Source organism: Montipora foliosa, chromosome 10 (genome assembly GCF_036669935.1).
Source record: "Montipora foliosa isolate CH-2021 chromosome 10, ASM3666993v2, whole genome shotgun sequence".
NCBI classification, from domain to species: domain Eukaryota; kingdom Metazoa; phylum Cnidaria; class Anthozoa; order Scleractinia; family Acroporidae; genus Montipora; species Montipora foliosa.
In genome coordinates, this window is record NC_090878.1 from 2,562,273 (window position 1) to 2,576,746 (window position 14,474).

General features: G+C 41.7%; 3 protein-coding genes across 3 annotated transcripts in view; all 3 read left to right on the top strand.

Moving 5' to 3' along the window:
• The window catches only part of LOC137974473 (uncharacterized), a 75,651-nt gene extending 62,484 nt beyond the window's left edge, over positions 1 to 13,167 (top strand). The window contains exons 31-37 of the mRNA XM_068821490.1: positions 625 to 936; positions 1,939 to 2,247; positions 3,520 to 4,209; positions 5,842 to 6,339; positions 8,615 to 9,193; positions 9,849 to 10,352; positions 11,070 to 13,167. Of these exons, the coding sequence (XP_068677591.1) occupies positions 625 to 936; positions 1,939 to 2,247; positions 3,520 to 4,209; positions 5,842 to 6,339; positions 8,615 to 9,193; positions 9,849 to 10,352; positions 11,070 to 11,211 (3,034 nt within the window). The 3' untranslated portion in view covers positions 11,212 to 13,167. The remainder of the gene's footprint in view (positions 1 to 624; positions 937 to 1,938; positions 2,248 to 3,519; positions 4,210 to 5,841; positions 6,340 to 8,614; positions 9,194 to 9,848; positions 10,353 to 11,069) is intronic.
• Positions 11,388 to 11,951, top strand: LOC137974218 (uncharacterized). The gene has a single exon (XM_068821094.1). It carries the CDS (start codon positions 11,388 to 11,390, stop codon positions 11,949 to 11,951), a length of 564 nt encoding a protein of 187 aa, XP_068677195.1.
• A 173-nt stretch (positions 13,168 to 13,340) lies between the features above and the next one.
• Positions 13,341 to 14,474, top strand: part of LOC137974475 (uncharacterized) — a 19,854-nt gene continuing 18,720 nt past the window's right edge. Inside the window, exon 1 of the mRNA XM_068821492.1 lies at positions 13,341 to 14,099. Coding sequence (XP_068677593.1) covers positions 13,870 to 14,099 — 230 coding nt within the window. The 5' untranslated portion in view covers positions 13,341 to 13,869. The remainder of the gene's footprint in view (positions 14,100 to 14,474) is intronic.

The window sequence follows — 14,474 nt, forward strand, 5'->3', positions numbered from 1 at the left end:
TCCTTTTACCCCCCTCTTTCCACCAGTGCTCCGTTTTAAGGGTATTTAAAGCTACTTAGGCTACACTGAAAGGAAAGAAGTCGAAACAAGGATGTGAGATCCGGGGATCGAACTTATGCACCAAGGCCGCGCACTAACCGACTGTGCCACCCTTGCTCCTTAAAGCTACTTAGGCTTTCTATAAAAACAATAGTGTGGATAAAAATATTATTTTCACCCAGTGAAAACGAATGCTTTCGATAGATTGGGCCTCAGTAGTCAGGCTTTGGCCCGTTCGTTGCCAAGTAACCTGATTATCTTTCTTACGGGCGCATTACACCATTCATCATCAATATCTGCTGCATGTGAGGAAATGCCCAGCAGCGAGATATTCGCCAGGTTTTTTGAATAAGCTACTTGGTTTTCACAAGTTCTTTGGAAAATGCAGAACATTCAAATCATAAAATGTACTGCAAAATCACAGTCACTCATAAAACGTGTATATATATGCACACCTGGGGCGAACACTATAAAAAAGGAAAGTGCTCTTGGATTCGTCTGTCCGTCTTTGCGCTAAATTTCTTAAAGACTTAAGTAATTTTAATTCGATACGTTGTTTTTTCTTTTTTTCTTTTTTGTGTTAAGACCTTTGAGGACTGACTTCATGATGTCGTTAGGCTCAAGAAATGATAACAGTAACAAAGGAAAGCTGAATATGTTTCAGCCAGTTGTTTCTTCTTTTGTGGGAAATACCAAGATAAATCGCGAGAACTGGGGAATGGTTGAGTCAGTTTTCATCGACCAGACGGATTGCAAAATCAAAGACAACGAAGCAAAAGAGACGAAAGTTCAAGCTGATTCTTCAAAAACTGCAACAAGAATAGACGCAGGAAAATCATTGCCAGCATTCACCGTGGATAATTCTCAACGTACAAGACGTCACGCTTCCCCTGTTAGGTGTGTAATGAATTTTGTATATGATATAGAGGATATTGCATGGCGGCTTTTTGATACGAATTTTATCTTCTTGTGCTAATAGTATATCAAGTATCGGGGGTAGCACCCAACGACGGAATCCCATGAAATGCCCTAGATTTGCTTAAAATGTTCTCTACAATGCTCTACAAGCTCGTTTACTAAGTTTAGAGCTCTCCTTCGAAATATTTATCTGTTCGGATGTGTTAGGGGAACTTCATAGCTGTAGAAATTTCTAGGTGGCTATTTGGTCTTGTCCGAAAGTTTTGGCAATCATGAAGGGTGACATGGAAAACTCTTTCGTAGTTGCCCTTTTTGTCGCGAAAATCTTAGGAAACGTCGGTTGTTTTAAAATATAGGCAAGACTCGAACCTACGAATACGCAACGAGTTAAAAGAACTCGAATCCTGCCTAGTACACTAATTACTCAGACCTTTGGGCCGTTCCTTGCAAAACAACCTGATAATCATCTTTGTTAGGGCGGGCGCACTGCATCATTCATCATCAATATCTTCTTGATGGAATGAAATACCCAGCAACTAGATATTCTCCAGGTTTTCGAGTTAGCGACCAGGGGCCGGTTCCTGAAAGGTGTAATAACTCTATTCCAGGGATAAATGTGCCTTATTCCATGAATACCTATATTTCCAGAGTAAATTCTGTTCTGTTAGAATAGCAGATTTATCCCTGGAATAAAAGTTATACTTGGTATAATTTATTCCTCCTTCCAGGAACCGGCCCCTGGTTTTTACAAGTTCTTTTAAAAATGCAGAAATTTTAAATCATAAAATGCACCACATAATCAGAATCACATAAAAGATCTATATGCACACCTAGGGCGACGCTTTTATTGTTGTACACTGTAAAAAAGGAAAGGGCTCTTGGAATTCGTATGTTCGTCTTTGTGCTGAATTTCTTAAAGACATCAATTCTATTCATTTGTTACCTTTCTTTTCGTTTTTTTTTTTTTTTTTTGTGTTAAAGATCTTTTACGACTGCCTTGATGATGTCAGGCTCAAGAAAGGATGACCGTAAAAAAGGAAAGCGGAATATCTGTCAGCCAGTTGTTTCTTCTTTTGTGGGAAATACCAAGATAAATCGCGAGAAGAGGGGAATGGTTGAGTCAGTTTTCATCAACCAGACGGATTGCAAAATCAAAGGCAACGAAGCAAAAGAGACGAAAGTTCAAGCTGATTCTTCAAAAACTGCAACAAGAATAGACGCAGGAAAATCATTGCCGGCATTCACCTCGGATAATTCTGTACATACAAGACGTCTCGCTTCCCCTACTAGGTGTGTAATGAATTTTATATATGATATAGAGGATATTGCATGGCGGCTTGGGGATACGAATTTTATCTTCTCGTGCTAATGGTATATCTAGTATCAGGGGCAGCACCCAACAACGGAACCTCATAAAATGCCCTAGATTTGCTAACAATGTTCCCTGCAGTGTTCTACAAGCTCGCTTAGTGAGTTTGGAGCTTTCGTATAAACTATTTATCTGTTTGGATGTGTTAGGGTAACTTCATGGCTGTAGAAATTTCTAGGTGGCTATTTAGTCTTGTCCAAAAGGTTTAGCAATCGTGACAGGTCACATCAAAATCTTTAGCTTACCTAGGAGTTGCCCTTTTTTCTCGAACGTTTTAGTAAACATTGTTTTCAAATTATGGGCAAGACTCGAACCTGCGACCTCCGTAACCGTCCCGATCAGATGCTTTTTACCCAGTGAGTAAAAAGAAGTGGAATCCTGCCTAGTACACTGATTACTCAGTCAGTCGTTTGGCCCGTTCCTTGCAAAACAACCTGATAATCATCTTTATTAGGGCGATCGCATTGCATCAGTCATCATCAATATCTCCTAGATGGATGGAAATACCCAGCAGCTAGATATTCGGCAGCTTTTCGAATTAGCTACTTGGACCTTGGAATGACGGCTTATTAGGGACACGTTCACGTCATGAAGAAATACAGTAAAATTTAGTCAACATATCATTCTGACTTAAAATAAGGAGATAAAATGCTATTGGCCAATATCAAAAATATCATAATACTCTTTGCTTGTCTCTCCAAATTTTGCATAAACAGTGTTTTTATTTTCTCTTGGGACCATTGTAAGTCCCAAGAGGAAGTGGAAACAATGCTCATGCAAAATTTTGGAGGGACAAACAAAGAGTATTATGGTATTTGAAAAAATTAAATTATGGCTGGTGGAGGTCACAACAGCTTTTCACATTTTCAAAAATGCTACGCTAAATATATATTTGGCGTATGTCTGCTTTGAAGCCATTTAGATAACGTTGTCGTCTCCATCTCTTAAAACCACATGGGATCACTTGATTTTTCTTTTGTGGCCTTTGTTTTGGCGTATTTTTTTTTGTGTTGGAGGAAACTAAATAAAACAAAATAATTATATAACTTGAAGTAAATAAATCTGATATAATACCAGTTGCGAGATATTGTTTTTTGGCGTTACACAACTCAATAGCTGTTTTATGTAATTAATAACATTTTGTACCACAGCAAGTCTTAGTTCAATGTAAAAGGTTCTTTTTTATTTCACAGTCGCCCCGATAGTTTCACAATGACCGAGGGAGGGGATGGTGGACACTCTACCGTACCGATCCTCCCTGCCGAGACATCTACTAATCAGACCAGCAGCTTGATTCACACTGAGGCAAATGCTGCTGTGAACTCAATTTACTCTGGTGACGGAGGCGCTTGGCAGCTGGCGATCGAACAGAGCCAACTTGTGGGGGCAGGTGCAATCCAAGCAAACGGCCTGAGCGACGCTGTTGTGGGAGGAGCTGTGCAGACTACAAGGTCGAGTCAATCGAATCAACCCAGCCAACCTATTGATGGACCAAACTACGGGCTTTGGCAAAGTGGCTCTGCTGAGAGAGGCAGAGGAATGAGCTTCAACTGGCCCCTGGCTGGCATTGCTGTTGAACAAACCATCGGAAGGGACTATCCTGTTATAGGGCTTGGCGCACATCCTGTCAGCAATAATAGGCACGCAGCATCAAAAAATGTTTTAATAGTTCCCTCTGGTGAAGGTGCCCAGCAGATCAATGGGTTACCTGGAAACCATGAAGAGGAGCCTGTTGCTGAAGAGGCCAATGGATTAAGCGTCCACAGAGTAGCTCGTGGCTGGGGCGAAATCAATTTAGTCTCTTCTGTGGGGAACGTGGAAAAGCCCACATTGCATCGCTGCAGTACAGAGGAGATAAAACTATGGAATCGACAACTTGAGAGGCAAGTGGCGCATCTCAAATAAAGAATAAAAATGCCGGTAAAAAGCTAATTAAACTGAAACGTTAGCACGTGCTAAAATTTTTAATTTGTTTGTCTTTTAGACGCACTTAACTTGAGACGTTTAATTCGTCCGACGTTTAATGCTTACACCTTAATTGCCCGTATTTATACTAGTCCTCTGAGACGTCTTAGACGTCCTGTAGTATATGGCCAATGGCTTTTAATCCACTTATGCTACTATATATCTTGCATTGCGGTAAAAAAGATGATATTTGCCTTGAAAAAAACCAGTCGGAGCTTGCTACAAACAAAACGAAACGATGCAAGGATGCACAAAAGAAGCAATGGACCGTCCAGGATGCCACATTTTTTCCACCCGTTCTCGATGATTGAGGGGTTTTTTGCCCAAAAAAGCAATAAACGTTGAAAATAGTCTTGTTGCTTGAAAAGAAAACCGCAAAAATTACTTTTCAGCGGAAATTTCAGTTAATTCAAGCCGCAAAAATTTGTTCCTGCAAACCTCAAAAATCGTCAGTCCGCAATATAAAAGTCCCGCAAAAATTTCATGCTACACGGTAAGTGGAGTGGCGGATCCAGACCAAGAGCAGGGGAGGGGGGGGGGAAGGGGTGCTCTCAAAAAATTTATTCCTGCGCTTTCGCGGTTTTTGGGTGTTGTTGTCTGCAAAAAGTGCAAGGCGTTTTAAAAGCTCTTTACTTTTAACATCTAAAAATAAGGGGAGGGGGGAACCCCTCCCCTTTATCCGCCTCAAAAGTGTAAAGGTTAGCGTAACTTTTTGTTAAGGTAAATGCAGCTGATTATCTTTACGAAAGGTAGATGTCATCCTGGCACTTATCTGGACAATTTAAACAATTTATAGTGCGAGGATCACCTCCACCTTTTGTCTGTGACCCGCACTTCAAATTCTTTCGTTCATCAGTCCTTCCATGGTAATACATGAGCCCAACAAATTGACCTGCTCCCAATTGTGTGTGTTCATAGCTCATTTGGCAGAGCATTGCACTGGAATCGCAGAGGTCATGGCTCAGTCGAATCCCGTTGGAGTCTCCTGAATTTTTCTGGTGTAATAAGAAACAATTCAGTCCTTAAATTGTCCAGTGCAAGGATCACTTTTCTCATTTGTCTATAACCCGCACTTCAAATGTACATTCATTTCATTTCATTTATCGAGTCCTTCATGGTAACACATGAGCCCAACAAATTGACCTGTTCCCAACTGAGTGGCTTCATAGCTCAGTTGGTTGAGCATTGAACTGGCATCGCAGAGGTCATGGATTCAAATCCTGTTGGAGCCACCTGAATTTTTCAGATGTCTATAAAAGACAATATTGCTTAAATTGTCTAGTTGAGTGCGCGAATCACTTCTCAATTTCATGTATAATCCACACTTCAAATACAAATTTCTTTCCATTTATCTTTTCTTGAGAACTGTAGTTTTGGGCACAATATGTGACTTTGGTTGTCTGTATTCCCAGACGCGAGTGATGTTGAGCTTGGGGCGGAGAAAAAGGGAGGAATTCAGGGAAAATCACCTTCCGTTTTCTTGTTTATGACATATTTAAAAGTCTTGAAGTTATAAGTCTTTTTATTAATAACTAATAATCATGTTGCAGGTCGAAACGGAAGAAGGCTCAAAAAAAGAATAATGCGCTCAACCCATTATTCACTTTCAAAATAACTGAGGTTGCTCAACATCGCGAAAACGAAACACCAATCTTTACTGAGGCAGTTTACAATGATCAGGAAAAGCTGTTTGGCATAAGAATACACCCCAAGGGCATAGGCAGTGGAACAAGTACACATGTGGCACTATTCATTCATATGATAAAAGGAGACTTCGATACTTCCCAAGCTTGGCCTTTACTGGGGACAATCACTGTTAGCGTTCTAGATCAGAGTGTTTCCAGCTCCTGTCGCGACATCAGTCGGATCATACAAGCAAATCGTGTCTTGCCGGCCTTCCAACAGCCTGATGAATCCATTTGCCACATCGGGTATGGCTATGAAAGGTTCGCTCGAATGGAGGAGTTCTTTGGTCCTCGATATGTGAAAGACGATGAATTGTTGTTAAAAGTAGAGTTTTCGGGGGGAATGATCGATACACTTACAAGGTAATGCAGTAAAATATTTTTCTCAAAGAGATTTAATTTCTCTATAGATCGTACGAACTTCACGGTGCCTAAAGACGATGCAAATATGTGTGAAAAAAAAAATGTTATGCTCGAAAGTAGATTGAACTGATTGATACATCAAATCTGTAGATTTTGTGAATGTTTACATGGAGAGTGGCAAGAAAGGAAAGGAACTTTATTTAAGTGTCTTGTCGTTCTAGCGCTGGAGCAAAAAACTGTGTAAACTGAAATTAACAATTTTGACACAAGTTGTTAAGCGTTGTAGTGCATGTGGGTAGGTAAAAACGATAGTGTGAATGAAAATATTAATTTTACCCAGATGAAAACGAATGCTTTTGAAAACGCATTTGTGTGGATGGGGCCTCAGTAGTCAGGCTTTGGCCCGTTCGTTGCCAGGCAACCTGATTATCTTTCTTACGAAAATTTGGTTTATCAACGGAGTTGATAATGTAAATTGACCACCGTACAGAGATTCTAAAAGCTGACGTTTCGAGCGTTAGCCCTTCGTCAGGGCGAATCGAGGGATTATGGGTTACGTGTAGTTTTTATAGTAGAGTAGGAGCTACGCTATTGGTGGTAACATGGCAACGTGAAAAATAGGAATATATTAGTTAAATGAAAAGCGTTCGTTAATACCGTGAGGATTAAGGGTGCCGATTTGAAAGATGAATTTTTGTTCCAGATTCTTGCGGCTTTCCGTCGTACCTAGATGTAGGGAAAGGCCGCAGATAGCCATGTGTTTTTTGGAGTGGTTAGGTAGATTAAAATGGCGAGCGACTGGCTTAGATGCATCCTTGTCATTCTTCTCAACATCGCGAAGGTGTTCGCGGAATCGGTCACCTAGTCGTCTACCTGTCTCACCAATGTATAATTTATTGCATAACGTACAGGTTATGCAATAAATGACATTTGCGGAGGTACATGTGAAACGATCGGTGATCTTAACAGATCGCTTAGGTCCCGATATCTTGCTGGTGTTAACAATGAAAAGACAAGTTTTGCATCGTGAGCGCGCGCATTTGAAAGTGCCGGGTTGCTCGTTGGTTTCGAGCGCGCTTCTAACTAAAAAGTTGCCTACGTTTTTGTCGCGTTTGAATGAAATAAGTGGAGGTTGCGAAAAGATTCTACCAGTCTCGGGATCATTTTGGAGTAATTTAAAATTACTGAGAATGATGCTTTTGACTGCGTGATTATGAGGATGGAAAGTGAGGGTGAATGGAATTCTGTCATTCTTATCTTTCTGTGACGTTTGTAGTGACGACTGTCGATCAAATTGTTGGGCGCGATGATGACCCGCTTTGACCACAGAGACAGGATAGCCACGTTTTTCGAAGAACTGGCACATCTCCTCTGATTTGCTGGAAAAATCGGAGTCATCACTGCATAGACGTCGAAGTCTAAGAAATTGAGAATAAGGGATGGAGTTCTTGACATGTGATGGATGTGACGATGAATACAACAAATAACTGTGTGAATCAGTAGGTTTGTAGTGCACACTAGTGCATAGCACGTTGCCTCTAATAGAAACTTTGATATCTAGAAAAGCCAATGAAGTTTCCGAAATTTCCCAGGTATATTTAAGAGCCGGATGAAAAGAGTTGACGGAGGTTATAAATTGATCGAGTTCTTCTCTGCTGGATGAAATAGCGCCGATGCAGTCGTCGATGTAGCGGCCATAGAGTTCAGGTTTGGGGCCGTTGTACTGGTTAAAGAATTGGTGTTCAACATATCCTACAAAAAGATTGGCATAGCTAGGTCCCATTCTTGTGCCCATCGCTACACCATTAATTTTAGCTTTTAGAATCTCTGTACGGTGGTCAATTTACATTATCAACTCCGTTGATAAACCAAATTTTTGTATACTACTTCCCCACCGACGTAGCACCATAGTTTCTTTAGAAACTACCCCTTCCTATCTTTCTTACGGGCGCATTACACCATTCATCATCAATATCTGCTGTATGTGAGGAAATGCCCAGAAGCTAGATATTCGCCACGTTTTCGAATTAGCTACTTGGCTTTCACAAGTTCTGTCGAAAATGCAGAACAAAAAATGCACTGCAAGATCACAGTCACTGATAAAACGTGCATATCTATGCACACTTGCGGCGAACACTATAAAAAGGGAAAGTGCTCTTGGATTCGTCTGTCCGTCTTTGCGCTAAATTTCTCAAAGACTTAATTGTAATTTGATACGTTGCTTTTTCTTTTTCTCTCTTTCTCTCTCTCTCTTTTTTTTTTTTTTGTGTTAAAGACCTTTAGGGACTGACTTGATGATGTCGTCAGGCGCAAGAAATGATGACAGTAAAAAACGAAAGCTGAATATCTGTCAGCCAGCTGTTTCTTCTGGTGAGGGAAATACCAAGATAAATCGTGAGAGGTGTGGAATGGTTGAGTCAGTTTTCATCGACCAGACGGATTGCAAAATCAAAGGCAACGAAGCAAAAGAGACGAAAATTCAAGCTGATTCTTCAAAAACTGAAACAACACTATCATTTCCGACGTTCGCCATGGAGATTTCTAAAATTACAAGTGTCCCCCCGACGAATTGCAAAATCCAACAAGAATTTGTCTGGCCGGCATGTAAAATGAGCCACCTTGAGCTCGTTGAAGGAGGCAGCTGTCGCCCGTATGGGACAGCTGTAAGGGATGCGCTGCCCTTCCCCATCCGAGAAAATTTGACATGCTTTCCTGTGCAGGAGGCACCAATTCTACCTTCAGGTGACCAGCCAGATGAACCCAATTTAGGCTCTTCTGTGGGGAACGCGGAAAAGCCCACAGTGCATCGCTGCAGTACAGAGGAGATAAAACGATGGAATCAACAACTTACGAGGCAAGTGGCGCATCTCAGATAAAGAATAAAAATGCCGGTAAAAAGCTAATTAAACTGAAACGTTAGCACGTGCTAAGATCCTCCCCAGAAGTGTCAGGGCTAGCGTTATATTTTGGTTAGAATAAATGCAGCCAGCACTTTTCTGGACAATTTAAACAATTTATAGTGCGAGGATCACTTTTACCGTTTGTCTGTGACCCGCACTTCAAATTCTTTCATTCATTAGTCCTTTCAGAGGAACACATGAACCCAACTGAATGGCTTCATAGCTCAGTTAGGAGAGCATTTCACAGCCATCACAGCGGTCATGAGTTCGAATCCCGTTGGGGCCACCTGGATTTTTCCTGTGTTTTGAAGAGACAATATTGTTTAAATTGTCCAGTTAAATGCAAGAATCACTTCTCAATTTCATGTATAATCCACACTTCAAATACAAATTTCTTTCCATTTATCTTTTCTTGAGAACTGTAGTTTTGGGCACAATATGTTACTTTGGTTGTCTGTATTCCCAGACGCGAGTGATGTTGAGCTTGGGGCGGAGAAAAAAGGAGGAACTCAGGAAAAATCACCTTCCATTTTCTTTGTCGTGACATATTTAAAAGTCTTGAAGTGATGGGGCTTTATATTAATATCTAAAAAACTGATCATGTTGCAGGTCAAACCCACTGACGGCACGACAAAGGAAAACTGCACACAACCCATCATTCACTTTCAAAATAACTGAGGTTGCTCAACATCGCGAAAACGAGACGCCAATCTTCACTGATGCAGTGTACATTGATCACCAGGGAAAGCTGTTTGGCATAAGAATTCACCCCAAGGGCGTAGGCAGTGGAACAGGCAGACATGTGGCACTGTTCATTCATATGATAAAAGGAGACTTCGATGATTTCTTCGATGATTGGCCTTTTGCTGGGACAATCACTGTTAGCGTCCTAGATCAGAGTGATTCCTGCCCCCGTCGCGACATCTGTCGGATCATACAAGCAAATCCTGACGTGCCGACCTTCAAACGGCCTAGTGAAACCATTTGCCACATCGGGTATGGCTATGAAAGGTTCGCTCGAATGGAGGAGCTTTTTGGTCCTCGATATGTGAAGGACGATAAATTGTTGTTGAAAATAGAGTTTTCAGAGGGAATGATCGATACACCTACAAGGTAATGCAGTAAAATATTTTTCTCAAAGAGATTTAATTTCTCTATAGATCGCACGAACTTCACGGTGCCTAATGACGATGCAAATATGTGTGAAAAGATAATGTTATGCTCAAAAGTAGATTGAACTGATTGATACATCAAATCTTTAGATTTTGTGAATGTTTACATGGAGAGAGGCAAGAAAGGAAAGTAACTTTATTTAAGTGTCATGTCGTTCTAGCGCTGGAGCAAAAAAACACTGTAAACTGAAGTTAACAATTTTGACACAAGTTGTTTACATCGTTGTTAAGCGTTGTAGTGCATGTGGGTAAGTGAAAACGATAGTGTGGATGAAAATATTATTTTTACCCAGATGAAAACGAATGCTTTCGAAAGATGGGGCCTCAGTAGTTAGGCTTTGGCCCGTTCGTTGCCAAGCAACCTGTTTATCTTTCTTACGGGCGCATTACACCATTCATCATCAATATCTGCTGTATGCGAGGAAATGCCTGCAAGTTTTCGAATTAGCTACTTGGTTTTCACAAGTTGTTTTGAGAATACAGTACATTCAGATCATAAAATACACTGCAAAATCACAGTAACTCAAAACTTGTATGTGCACACCTAGGGCGAAGGCTTTAATTCTTGAACACCACAAAAAAGGAAAGTGGTCTTGGATTCGTCTGTCTGTCTTTGCGCTGAATTTCTTTTCTTTTTTTCTTTTTTTTTCTGTTAAAGGCCCTTAGGGACTGACTTGATGATGTCTTCACGCTTAAGAAATGATGACAGTAATAAGGAAAAGCTGAATATCTGTCAGCCAGTTGTTTCCTCTGGTGTGGGAAATACCAAGATAAATCACGAGAAGTGGGTAATGGTTTAGTCAGTTTTCAGCGACGACGATATGGATTGCAAAATCAAAGGCAACGAAGCAAAAGAGACGGAATTAAGACGTCCCTCGGTACTCCTAAGCGAACCCGCCTTCCCATTACAATCTCTATCCTACATAGTATTCATGACAAATTAAAACCAGGCCAGTCCCTTGATCCCGACTCATCCATGCTGTGGGCGGCCTTCACTTTGGCTTTTTTTGGTTTCCTTCGCTGCAGTGAATTCACTTGCAGTGGTACCTTTGACATCACCTCCCATATGTCAAGGTCGGACATAACGTTTCAGCCATCTATTTTTCGGCCTTCCTCATTAGAAGTTACTATTAAGAAGTCCAAAACCGACCCTTTCCGGGAATCAGCCAAGCTCATTATTGCAAAATCAAACTCAACGGTCTGCGCTGTCACCGCTCTCAGAGATTACATGCTCCAAACATCAACACAAAGACCTGCCCAGCCCCTCTTCCAGTTTTGCGATGGTCGTTACCTCACCCGTTCCTCCCTTACCAGTAATCTACGAGCCCTCCTACACGTCTGTGGTGTGAACAGCACCCACTATGCTTCCCACAGCTTCCGCATTGGAGCCGCAACAACGGCTGGTGCCGCTGGTCTACCTGATTGGCTGATTAAAGTCCTTGGTCGCTGGAGATCCGATGCCTACCAGAGCTACATCTTGACGCCAAAGGAAACAATCTTACAAGTGCCACAGAACCTCGCTTCTTGCCCTGACGTTTAATCACTAATAACTTTGTTTGTCTGTTTACCCGTACAGCCGCTTGAGAACACTTGCTGTCTCTTGGGACTTGGACGCTACGGGGTTTTATACTTGTTATTAGTTTATATTTTTAGAGTCATCTTTTAGTCAGTAATAACTTTGTTGTCCCTTTACCCGTACAGCCGCTTGAGAACACTTGCTGTCTCTTGGGACTTGGACGCTACGGGGTTTTATACTAGTTATTAGTTACTATTCTTTAGATTCTACTCTTATTCCCTAGTTAGGAACTACATGATTATAGGATGTTATTACGCGGGTCTGATCCTCTACACCCCACTCCCCCACATTTTCGGCCTTCGTCCTCCCCTTGGGCCAACAAGGGCCTCGCTCCCCTTTTCCCTTGTAGTTTGGTGGAGAAGGGGTCTTGAGGATCAGCCTCAGCACAGGGTAACCTTCGCATTGCTCGGCCTTTGAGCGGGGAATTGCTGCCTGCGGCACCCCTTCAGCCCTGTGCTGAAGCCCCGTCAGGGAGGGGGCATGTTGTTCTACTGCTGGACTGGGTTAACTTGGCCCCAGGACATTATGCCAGCCACCATGCCCGCCTTGCAGCACAGGCATGAGGCACCCCCTCGGTGTGGCGACATGTGCCGAGGCCCCTCATCCGGTCCCTCCGGTCGGTGGTTTCATCCGAGCCTTGCCGGCATATTCCCTGCCCAACTTGGCCCACAAATTGTGTCTGTGTTGTTTTTTCGTGAGTAATAACATTAAAGAGACGAAAGTTGAGCTGATTCTTCAAAAACTGAAAGAAGAACAGACGCAGGAAAATCATTGCCGGCATTTACCGTGGATGATTCTGAAATAAGACGTCTCTCTTCCCCTACTAGGTGTGTAATGAATTTTATATAATTATGATATAGAGGATATTGCATGGTGGCTTGGGGATACGAATTTTATCTTCTCGTGCTAATAGCATGTCTATTAGCAAGGGCAGCACCCATTGACGGAATCTCATTGCGGTAAAAAAGGTGATATTTGCATTGAGAAAAACCAGTCGGAGCTTGCTGCAAACAAACTAAAACGATAAAAGGTTGCACAAAAGAAACAATGGACCCTCCAGGGCTCGGTTGTTCAAAAGCCGATTAACGCTAATCTCAGATTAAAAATTAACCAAGGAGTTTTTCTGTACTCCCAAATGCTGTTCAACGCTGATATGCGCCAAAACTTTACATTAGAAGTCAATCCTTAAAAACAAAAATAAGCAAAAGAAACTTTCAACAAAAAGTTCAAAAAATAAAACAAAAGTTTACGCTAATCCTGGATTAAGTTAATCGGCTTTCGAACAACCGGGCCCAGGATGCCGCATTTTTTCCACCTGTTCTCGATGATTGAGGGGTTTTTACCCAAAAGAGTAATAAACGTTGAAAATAGTCTTGTTGCTTGGAAAGATAACCCTGAAAATTAGTTTCCAGCGGAAATTTCAGTTAATTCGAGCCGCCAAAATTTGTTCCCCAAACGTCAAAAAATCGTCAATCCGCAATATAAAAGTCCGCAAAAATCTCATGCTACACATAAAGTGAAGTGGTGGATCCAGACCAAGAGCTAAGGAGGGGGAGTGGGGTGCTCTGAAAAGAAATTTTTCTGTTCTCTCGTGGTTTTTGGTGTTGTTGTCTGCAAAAAGTGCAAGACATTTTAATTAAAAGGGCTTTACTTTTAGCATCTAAAAATCAGGGGGGTACCCCTGCCCTGGATCCTCCCCAGAAGTGTCAGGGCTAGCGTTATATTTTGGTTAGGGTAAATGCAGCCAGCACTTTTCTGGACAATTTAAACAATTCATAGTGCGAGGATCACTTTTACCTTTTGTCTGTGACCCGCACTTCAAATTCTTTCATTCATTAGTCCTTTCAGAGGCACATATGAGCGTTACCGGCAGGCATGTAAAATGAGGCTCCTTCTCGCTGAAGGAGGCAGCTGTCTCTCGTATTGGACAGCTGCATGGGAGGCGCTGCCCTTCCCCATCCGAGAAGATGTGACATGCTTGCCTGTGCGGGAAAAAGGTGACGGATATGCAGCACCAGTCAATTTAGTCTCTTCTGTGGGGAACGCGGAAAAGCCTACAGTGCATGGCTGCAGTACAGAGGAGATAAACCAATGGAAGCAACAACTTAAGAGGCAAGTGCCGCATCTCAAATAAAGAATAAAAATGCCGAAAAAAAAGCTAATTGAACTGAAACGTTAGCGCGAGCTAAGATTTTTAATTTGTTTGTTTTTGTCGGTAGAGCGTTCAAAACGTCGTAATTTATCATTTGTTTCTGTTTTTAAACATCTGCAAGTGAAGCATAACGAGTAATTCTTCCGCTTATGTCCGGAAATGCACGTAATTAGATGTCCACCCAATTTTGACACTCCAACACGAAGTGTCCCTTTAAGTCAGTCTCAGCATTTACTACCCCATTTACAACAATAAAACAACGTGTAGCACTTTTATTTTGGGGATTTTGCGAAAAGATAAGTTCCAGCAGAAAAAAAGCACCTGCAAAATCATGA

Excerpts from the sequence above, each read along its gene's own strand:
- LOC137974218 (XM_068821094.1), top strand. The coding sequence starts at position 11,388 with ATGCTGTGGGCGGCCTTCACTTTGGCTTTTTTTGGTTTCCTTCGCTGC.